Source organism: Neophocaena asiaeorientalis, unplaced genomic scaffold, assembly GCF_003031525.2.
Source record: "Neophocaena asiaeorientalis asiaeorientalis breed wild unplaced genomic scaffold, Neophocaena_asiaeorientalis_V1.1 scaffold82, whole genome shotgun sequence".
In the NCBI taxonomy this organism is placed as follows: domain Eukaryota; kingdom Metazoa; phylum Chordata; class Mammalia; order Artiodactyla; family Phocoenidae; genus Neophocaena; species Neophocaena asiaeorientalis.
The window spans coordinates 7,238,265-7,248,560 of record NW_020173068.1 but is presented as its reverse complement, the minus strand read 5'-3'; the positions used below and the strand labels follow the sequence as shown (position 1 = coordinate 7,248,560).

At 55.2% G+C, this 10,296-nt stretch overlaps 1 protein-coding gene across 1 annotated transcript in view; it reads right to left on the bottom strand.

The window, feature by feature from the left end:
• Positions 1 to 2,139: 2,139 nt before the first annotated feature.
• Positions 2,140 to 10,296, bottom strand: part of ERGIC3 (ERGIC and golgi 3) — a 13,229-nt gene continuing 5,072 nt past the window's right edge. The window contains exons 6-13 of the mRNA XM_024743124.1: positions 9,349 to 9,514; positions 9,166 to 9,223; positions 4,574 to 4,605; positions 3,686 to 3,782; positions 3,545 to 3,609; positions 2,694 to 2,830; positions 2,561 to 2,616; positions 2,140 to 2,356 (exon numbers count right to left, since the gene is read on the bottom strand). Of these exons, the coding sequence (XP_024598892.1) occupies positions 2,277 to 2,356; positions 2,561 to 2,616; positions 2,694 to 2,830; positions 3,545 to 3,609; positions 3,686 to 3,782; positions 4,574 to 4,605; positions 9,166 to 9,223; positions 9,349 to 9,514 (691 nt within the window). The 3' untranslated portion in view covers positions 2,140 to 2,276. The remainder of the gene's footprint in view (positions 2,357 to 2,560; positions 2,617 to 2,693; positions 2,831 to 3,544; positions 3,610 to 3,685; positions 3,783 to 4,573; positions 4,606 to 9,165; positions 9,224 to 9,348; positions 9,515 to 10,296) is intronic.

The window sequence follows — 10,296 nt, the reverse complement described above, 5'->3', positions numbered from 1 at the left end:
AGGGTGCGGGCGGTGCGGTACAGGAGGCGGGGCCAGAGCCTGGGGGAGGGGGCAGGGGGCAGCCGGGGGGCTTCCTCATCATTCCGACACCACCTGCTTCCCCGCAGCTGCCCCGAAACCTCCTTCAACTGGTTTGTGAACCCGCTGAAGACCTCCGTCGTCTTTGGCGCCGCTGCTGGCACATCCTGCTGCTGCTGGCGGCGCTGATCACTGTCTTCCTCCTCGTCTCCTACACCAGGCCTGGCCTGATCAGCCAGGTCACCGTCCACCCCCTCCACCGCCCCTGACTGACCTTGGACACTCCTCCCGTAATGCCAGCTCCTCAACTCCTGCCCCTGGTGTCCTTCCCACCAACAGGAACCATCCTGGTGTTCCCTGCTTTCTCTGTGTAAACCTTATGAGGTATCCACCCTGTCCCCTGAACACATGCTGCAGATAATAAATGACACTAGGGGCAGAGAACAGATGTGTTCTTGGGTGGCCTCGGGCGCATGAATGCACAGAATGGGAGGCTGCCCACGTGGCCCTGCTGCCGGGAAGAACAGGGCCCCGTGGCGGGTCACAGCCGAGGAGCCCTGGCCACCGAGGTGTCAGGCCCTCGAGCAGCCCACCTGCTGCGCCTGCTCTTGCCAGCGACTGGGTCCCTCTCACCCCGTCTGCTGTGGCTTCTGCTGCTCCATGGCAGCTAAGCCCTTTATGTGCTCCGTGAACCTGTACCGACCCTGAGAGGAGGCAGATCACTTAGGACACTTGACTGCAAGTGACAGAAATCCTAACCCAAGCTGGCTTAAGCAAAAAGGGAATTTATTGGCTTACGCAGCTGTTAATTCCCAGGAATTGGTTGGCTTCAGGTGCTGTTTGTCTCAGGGTTCAAACAATGTCACCAGGACTGGTTCTCTGCCTGAGCTTGGCGCTGTAGTCCTCAGGGGAAGTTCATTTGCAGACAGGGTCTCTCCTCGGAAGTGCAGGACGGCTGCAGCAACCCCACGTCTCCCCATACTCATGTCCGGAAGGAAAGAAAGCTTTCCTAGGCCTGACAGATGCTAGCTTGCTCTGGGTCACTGGGGTGGGGGTGTGGGATGGGATATGCTGATTGGGGCCCTCCCCTGGGGCTTAGGGTGGGAGATCAGCCCTCTTCCCAAATCACACAAGCTGACAGTGGGCAGGGAGGTTCCCAGAGGAAACCCAGGATACCGTTAACAAGGGGGAATGGTTCCCAGGTGACCAAAAAAACAAGGCTCACTACAGCTGACAATATCACCTGCAATTCATAAATGAGACAAGGGCCCACCAATAATACGTCCAAGGTCACAGCTCGTAAGTGGCCACATCAGAGCTGGGTCTCATGTCCGGCTGCCTCCAGAAGTTTTGCTGTCATTGCCCTACTCTGCTTTCTGTCCTCCGCTTCTCCCCCCACTACTGTCTTACACTGAAACTCCCTGAGAAATGACTGGCTGAACTGACCAGCTACTAATGTCCCTGGTTGCCTGGGCTGTGCACTGGTGAGGTCTCAGGGCTGGTTCCCCACACATCTTAAGGGCTGTAATGGGAAGGCCTGACTAGGTCCAGAGCCAGAGTCTGATGCTAGCCCTGCTTCAGAATGGCCACTGCTACCTTCCCTCCCCGTTTTTCAGTTCTGTGTCCACCCAGGAAATTGCAAAGGACCTGGCTGTACCCTTCTGGGCACCAGGAGCCAGCAGGCACTTGGCATGTCGCAGGGTCAGTGAGCAGGAGGGGATCAGGTGACCGAGCCCAGGGTGGCAGGGAGGGGCCCCAGCTTTAGCCACCACTGAGGTGGCAATCCCCAGCCTGCAGCCAGGGCCTATTACCAGTGGGGTCGGAAACTCACAAGGCTGGGGGCCAGGATGACTCCAGGGAGCTCATCCTGGACAGGTCCATCTAAGCCCTGGGGCTGAACCCAAAAGGCCTGAAGGCCACGGTGGGAGGGACTGATGATGGGGCTGTGGAGTGAACATCAGTCGGGTTTGAATCAAGTCCTATTAAGCAGGGACGTCCACGTGGGGCTCCCAGGGGCACCTGGCTCTGCAAAGTCAGTCCTGACAGCCTTTGATAAGTGGCTGTGATGAGGGTTGTTCCCACGCTCCAGCCAGACCCAAGAACCACACAGAGACCAGTGAGTACTATCACAATCGATAGATTTACCAACCTGGGGCCGCGACTGACTCTGCAGAGGGGGTGTGCGGGGTAAGAGGCTGGGAAAATGACCACAAGGCCAAAGGAAAACAAGGACTTGTTGCGGGGGAAGGGACGGACAACTATGTTGTCTTCCCTAGATCAATTTTCTTCTGGATGGCTCGAGCTGAGTGGTAGATGAGAGAGTCGATGAGTCCGGCCACTGGGGAGAGAGACGAGGGCTGGCACTGGCCCAGGTGGGCTCTTGGCTTGCCCTCCGGGCCTTGTCACCTGACTGGCCAGGCCAGCATCCCCCACCTTGGCCCTTGAAGTGCCCCTCCTCCCTCAACCAAAACCTAGTGGGGGGAGTCAAGCTTTACACTCCCCACCAAGCCCTGAACCCGACAGACACCCTCAAGCTTCTAACCTGTGAACATGCCTCCGATGATAGCGCACACGCCTGTCAGGAAGTGTGTGAAGGACCTGGCAGAGGGGCGGGGGAGGGTCAGCAGGCACCCCGCTCCCTGCCGGCCCAGGCCCCCCCCTTTCCCCGCCCTCACCTGTGCTTCTCCGTCAGCTTCACCATCATGGGCGAGAGCTCGTACAGCACGAAGACGCCAGGAAGCCCCTGATCGCCCATCAGCCCATTGGCGACCTTCTCATGTCTGGTCACAGAGAACTGATTTGTCCTCAGCACCTGGGATGGGAGGGGAGCCTGGGCCAGGGCTGGGTCTATGACCTGGCTCCCAACCCTGCCACCCCACCCCTGCTCCTACCCCTGGTGTTGCAGTGCCTTGACTGTGTGGAGGAGAAAACGAGGCCCCACGTTGGAAACAAACACTGCAAGGCCTGGGGACCACCTAGATGCCCTCTCCCAGCCTGACCATCCCAGCTTCCCCTCCAGTCACCAGCTCTTTACAGTTGCTCAATCCCAGCTACGTTTGGTGGACCCTCTCAATGGGGGTCCAGGGGCGAGAAGCAACTCTCCAAGGCTGTACCACAAGCTCCTGGCGAGGCTGGGCCTGACTTCCTCTCTGCTCAGTCCCTTGCATTCTACCAGTCTGCGGAGATGCTGCTCCACAGGCCACAGCAGAGACGGGAGGAAGGGGCACGAGAGGGTTGACCTTGCTAGCTCCTGGCTCAGGGCAGATAACGGGGGACAGTGAGGCAGACAGAGAGTGGACACGGGAGGAGTGGATGGAGGTACTTTGGGCAAGTAGGTAAAGCACTTTGAAATCTGACAGCCTGGGGCCTGAGCTCTGGCTGTGAGGGCAAATCACCTACCCTCTCTGAGCCTCACCTTGTCACCCATCATATGGGGATAAGAGCAGGACTCCGCTTCCCAGCTTGAAGGAACTCAGGTGCCTGGCACCAAGAGGGTGCCCGGATGTCTGAGCTCCCTCAGACTCACCTCCCCATCTACCTTCATGTACACCGTGGGCACCACCTTCACAAAGTACTGGAACATCATGGAGGCTGCAGGGAGAAGAGGGCACTGAGCGTGGGTGCAGGCAGGGCTTGGGTAGCTGGGGGCTACCTCCCAGGCTGGTACCTTGGGGTGCAGTGACGTTGGTGTGGTCCAGGGGGTTCACAATGCCCGGGTAGTCCTCCCCGAATGACAGGTGCTGGATGTAGTGGGTCATGTTGATCTGCAAGAAACACCAGCTCCTGGGTCTTGGAGCACTTGAGGCCCCAAAAGGCCCCTCCCTCTCTAAGGCTCTTCAGACAGGAGCAGACAGGGGCACCTGGGTCTGGGGAGTGGGTGTGTGGAGATGGGCCAAGGGCTGGGCTCTGCCTAGGAGAACCTGCTTGAGACAGGCACCCCCACCCCACCTAGGAAGTCCTTCCTCAGGGTCTGGGGGCTTCTGGGGCTCCAGAGTTTGAGGCTCTGGCTGCACCCACCCATTAGCCAAGCACAGACTGGACATGGGCCCTGTGTGGCAGGTGCTGGCTTTGCCTGGAGGCGCCCCAGATCTCCCAGCTCCGGCGCCTGTCCTGCTCCTGTCTAGATCAAACAGCCATTAGAGGGATCTTTTAAAAAAGTGCAAATCTGATTATGTCATAACCCTGCTTAAGGTAAGACAACAGCCTCCCAACTGCTTGGGAGAAAGTCCAGACCCCCCGGCCGGCCTGCCAACCCTCCAGCCTCATCCTCATCCAACCACATGGCCCTGTTGTTCCTTAGAAGTGCCCCAACCCTCCTGACCTCACCCCAAGGCTCCCTCTTCCCGGATGCTCTTGTCCAAGCCCATCCCCTGTCTCCAGCCCACGCGGATCTCAGTTCAAAAGTCACCGCCAGTACCCTCGGACCGCACCCCCTGTCAGAACATGGTTTATTTTTCTAAATCTGCTCCCCACCCCAGGATGTCTCTACAGAGAACGAAGGCAGCAGCATGCTTCCCCCTCCACCCGCCCTCCATGGTTTCTACCTGGTACGTACATTGTCGAGGCCAAAGCTCTGCAGGTCATGGACTAGGAGAGAAGGGGGAAGATGTCAGCAGACGGAGCAGGCTCCCCACACCCTCGCCTGGGCCTCCTCACTCCACCCTCTGGACTGTGACCCACCTGGCTCATCCTCTACCCCTCATTCACTCACCAGTCTGGCCCTGCTTGAGGGCAGCCAGAGGGCCTGCCGCAGGCCTGTGTGAGAGTCCATGCCCTCCACAGGCCCCAGTTCCTCCCTAACATACACAGGGAGCCCTTCACGGGCATCACTCCAGGCCTTTGTTCCCACCAAGGCCCCGCCTGCATCTCAGGAAAGAAAACCCACTGACTCAGGTTTAACGAGAGCCGATGGCCAATCACTGAACCCCAGAGTGAGGTGGGACCTGAGAATGTGGTCCAAGCTCTCTCCCTGCCTCCTCTGCCCTCACCCTCAACCCACCAAAGGAAATCCCACAGGCAACCTGCACCCTCTGTTCCAGAACAAGCTCTTCCTGCCCTCTAACCCTGATCCCTCCCTGCTACAAGGAACCCCACCTAAAAGATACATCCCACTGCTGTTTATAGTCACCGGGCAGCCATCCCGCCCATCCACACCTCCGCCCATCCTGGGAGGGCAGGCTGCCCCAGAAATGGGGGCTTGGCCTCCCTGGGAGGGCAGGGCCACTTACTCTCCACAGCATGTACTGCAGCATGGGGGAGGGAAGAAGAGAGAAGGAAGGAAGAGAAAAAAGATTCAGAGCTTCACAACAAGAACTACGAGAATTACAGACCAAGATATGTGGTAGAAGGGAAGACTGGATATTCCTGCCTCAGCAGCAGGGTCAGGACTCAGCTAACAAGCCTCCTCCTGGTCCCCTCCCCAAAGGAGCCCTTCCCTGGCCAGAGAAGAGGGCAAGGGGGCTTGGGGGCAGAAGTATGGTGGCCTAGGAAGAACAAAAGACCTAGAGCCCAGAGTCACTTTCCTAGCTGTGTGACCTTGGGCAAATCACTTGTCCTCTCTGAGCCTTGGTGTTCCCCTCTGCACACGGCTGTCCTGAGGACCAGGCAGGATCTAAGATGGGAAAGTACTTGGTAAACTTTACAATCTTCCCCTTTTCTTCCCCAATCAACATAACGTCAGAAACTAGCTCCCAGGCCTTCAATTCAGCCTCTGGCCTCGGGCAACTGTAGTTCTGTGTTTCGAACATCCTTCTAGGATATGGAGTGCCTTTTGCCCTGGGCTCCCTGACTATGACAACAGCCCAGAAAGAGAAGCAGAGATGCACCACCTGCAGGCCCTGCGCCCACAGCTGCACGCTGATCGTCTTCCTAATCCCAGTAAGACCACCCTTCCCCGGCCCCCTCCGGATCCACCTGCCTGCTCCTCTCCAACACTCAGCCTCTCCCCGACTGCCTTAAAGACCAGCAGGGCCATCTCCATCAGGCTTGTTACTCCTGTTGTCCTTCGTCACTGGGCAGCTCAGGACTGCCAGGTCATCTCTCATCCCCTGGACTCTTGTCACCATGTAGCTCTGTACATCCTCTTAGTATAATCCCGACTCCCATCCCTCCCAGACCCTTCCACGTGCCCTGTTACTCATCAGCAAAACCTCGACATCTTCAACCTCCAAACCTTCCCTCCACCTTGTGCTCTGGCGGCAGCCCAGCTCTCCCTTGAACGCACTATCTCCCTTGCAGACCTCAAGCAGTGACTATTTCTCTCCCACACCCGTCCTCCTCCTTGGCCTTAAGAGAGGTCCTCCTTGCTCCTTAATGCCATTTTCAGATCACTGTCCCTTGATCTTCTCTAAAAGTCTCCAGGTCTGCAGCTCCTGGAACACTATACCACCTCCCATCCCCATCTGTTTGCTGGAGATCCACAAAGAACTGCCGGTCAGTCCTCCCATGCCAGTTCTCAAGAGTTGTAGCCACTGTCACGCTCTCCCATACGATGGTCCTGTCACAATTCCTGGTGATTTCAGCTGCCAACCTACCCAAACCTGTGTAGATGTGCCCTTCCTCCTGTTGCCAAGTTGGGGCTTTCTACACTTCTAAGGCACTACATTCTGTCTTCCTTTTCCTTCTCAAGGATTTCACTCCAGTAAATGTCTCTCTCATCTCCGGAGCATCGCGTCTGCTCTCTTCAGGAGGTAACTTCCGACAGCGTATTAACACACTGCTACATCACACATCTTACAAAACCCCCCATGACTCCACATTTCCCTCCAGCCACAGCCCACTTTCTCCCTTCCCTTTAGAACAAACCCCACAAGCGCTGCCTCTGCTCACTGGCTCCACTCCTCTCCCATTCCCTCCTGAACCACTCAGTGGTGCTTCCTGGCACTTCACCCGAACTGCTCTGTTAAGGTCACAATGACCACTGCCACGTTATACACCCAATGGTCGTTGTATTTGATGTCCAGAAGCATCTGATATGGTTCTGGAAACACTTTCATCCCTTGGCTTTCAGGATGTCTGGTTCACGCTCTCATCTCCTCGGTGTTTCTTAGCAGTCTCCTCTGCTGCTTCCTCCTGATGCCCTGTCCTCTAATGCTGGGGCCTGGCGCTTAGGCTCCTGAGCTCTCCTGTTCTCCATCTACCCTCACCTCCACCCAGAGGTGATTTATTCAGTCCCATGGTTTTAATACACTGATGACTCCAACATTTGTATCTCTAGGCCAGACCTCTCCCCTAAACTCCAAACTTGAATGGCCAACTTCTTACTTGACATCTGAGGTGTCTAAAAGGACACCCACATCCCACTGGTCCGAACATGTTGAAAGTGGCTTTATGCCCCCCACTCCAACCATCTAAACCTGTTCCTCTGAGTCATCCCCCATCACTAAATGGTAACTTCATCCTTCTCGCTACTCAAGTAGAAAACTTCGGTGTCATCTTGACTCCTCTTTCCCTCATCTTCGCATCCATCAGCAGCTCCACCTTCAAAATACCCGCAGTCACTTCTCACCACATCTACCACCACTCCGGCCCCGCCCCCATCACCTGGTGCCTGAACCGATTGCCGTTAACAGCCTCCTGATCGGCCTCTCTGCCTCTGTCCTCCTCCGCCACACCCCCCACCCCGGGCCCGCCGTTTTCTCCACAGAGCAGAGGGCTGCCTGTCTTTTCAAAATTAAGTCAGATCACGTGCCTCTTCTTCAGAGCCCCACGACAGCCTTCCATCTCATGCAAAGCAGCAGCCCGAGTCCCTGCAGTGCCCTCCTGGGCCCTGTTACCTCCCTCATCTTACTGCTAACCACGCAGCTCGGCTAACTGTGCTCCGGCCACCCTCACTTCCTCACTGTGCCCTGAGTTCACCAAGCACATTCCTGCCTTAGGGATTTGCACTTGCTATTCTCTCTGTTTGAAACACCTCACCCCCGTCATCCACATGGCCGGTCCCTTCACTTTCTTCAGGTCTTCACTCAAATGTCATCCATCAGAATCTTCCCCTGACCACCCGATATGGAATGGTACTCACACACCGTCTCACCCAACCTCTCGGCCCCATCATCCTTATCCTGCCTTTTTTGGGTTTGAGTTACCTAATAGCATCTGATATACATTTTACATACTTATTTATTGTCTGTTTCTTTACTAGAATGTTCTGAGGGCAGGGACTTTTTTTTCATTAAAAAAAATTTTTTTTGGCTGCATTGGGTCTTCGTTGCTGCGTGTGGGCTTTCTCTAGTTGTAGTGAGCGGGGGCTACTCTTCATTGTGGTGCACGGGCTTCTCATTGCGGTGGCTTCTCCTGTTGTGCAGCACAGGCTCTAGGCACACAGGCTTCAGTAGTTGTGGCTCCCGGGCTCTAGAGCGCAGGCTCAGTATTTGTGGCACACGGGCTTAGTTGCTCCGCGGCATGTGGGATCTTCCTGGACCAGGGATCGAACCTGTGTCGCCTACATTGGCAGGTGGCTTCTTAACCACTGTGCCACCAGGGAAGTCCCAGGGACTTTGTTTTGATCACTGCTGTATCCTTAGCACCTAGACTAGCACATGGCGCACAACAGGTGATTACTAAATATCTAGTGAATGTACGAATGAATAAATGAATGAGAATAAATCTCATTTATTCATCCTTGTGAACAACCCTGTAAGGTAGGCACTATTTCAGGCCCATTTTATAGAAGAAGAAATTGAGTAGGGCTCAATACGTACTAAATACGACACAGCGTGGGAGAGGCAGAACCTGGGTTCCAAACCAGCTCTGCTTCCCCCAAAGCCTCACACACAGGTCATCTGATACTGGGGGCTACCATTTAAATAAATACCTACCACAAGCCAGGCTCTGTGCTATCATCTTTAACCTGCCCAAACAGCATAGGAGATGAGTACTATCATCCCCACTTTAAAAAGGAGGAAACTGAAGCTCAAAAAGTTAAGGAAATTTCTCAAAGTTTCAGACAGCTTGTAAGGTCTAAAACTGAAATCTGAAGCCAGGCAGTCTGGCTCCTCAGCCTGTGCTCTTAACTGTTTGCCAAACTGCTGTCCTGGTTTCAGGGTCTGCTCTGGGCCAAAGACAATAGAGCAGGAGGCAGCCGAAGGCGCACTCAAACTCGCCAGGTGTCCAGGGGCTAAAGCTCCCAGCTGATGTCGGGTCACTTACCGTGCACGTGGGACTGCTGGAAGCTCTTCCCGGGGGCAAAGTGGAAGTTTCCCGCCACCTGTAGGGGAGATGCCCTCTCATTCTCCAGCCGTTTCCCCCCTTCCCTTTGTCCCCTTGATTCACAGTGGAGTGGGGCCAACCCACAGCCCAGCTGGCCCTGTCCCGCCTCGGCTCCTCCTGTACCTTGTTGACTTCCAAGAAGCCGTACACCTGGCAGCCTTCATTCTTCTGCTCCTGCATCTTCTGGCTGAAGCCCTCTCGCCGGCACTGCTCAATAGTGTCTGGGTTCTTGAAGGCCCAGCCTCGACGGCGATATGCCTCCCGCACATCCTCACAGGAGTTACAGCACCTGTAGGGGAGGAGGTGCAGGGGGAGAATGTCAAAGAGGCACAGAAACAGTGCCGGCACCTTGGGAAATAAAGCAGTTCTGCCCACTAATGAAGCCTCTGCCAGCCTCAGCCCTGACCATCCAGTGTTCTCAAAGTATGTTTCCTCAGTGGCAGCAGGACTGTTAAAAATACATATTCCCATTTTCTTTGGGGTGATGAAAACTTTTAGATCAGATTGTGGTGATGGCTGCACAATGCTATGAATGTAGTTAATACCACTGGATTGCACATATGAAAATGCTTAAAATGGTAAATTTTATGTCATATATATTTTACCTAAAAAATTTTTTAAAAAATACATATTCCCAGGCCCTGCCCTAGACCTGGTGAATCAGCCTCTCACGGGTCAGGGCCTGAGACACAAACCAGCAGTTACCATATATGGAAGGCTTAATTAATAACCTGGGCTGGGCCCGCCATCTCACTGCTTTACATACATATTCCTTATGTGACTCTTGTGAGAAAGGTGCCAATATGGTCCCCCTTCACAAGAGAGGGTTACGTAGCTTGGCCCAAGGACCCATGGGTAGAACCCAGGCAGCTGGACTCCAGAGACTACCTCTGAACCAGAGCAAGGACCACTTCAACTTCGTCCCCAGCTCTGCAGCCCCCAGGTAGGGCCTGGCCACAGAGCCTCAGTCGCCTGCACCAGGATCAGAGACCAAGGCATGCAGCCTGTCCCGTCCGGTCTAAATTCTTGGTCTAAACCACAGACTCCAACAAAGGCTGAGGATGACTGACA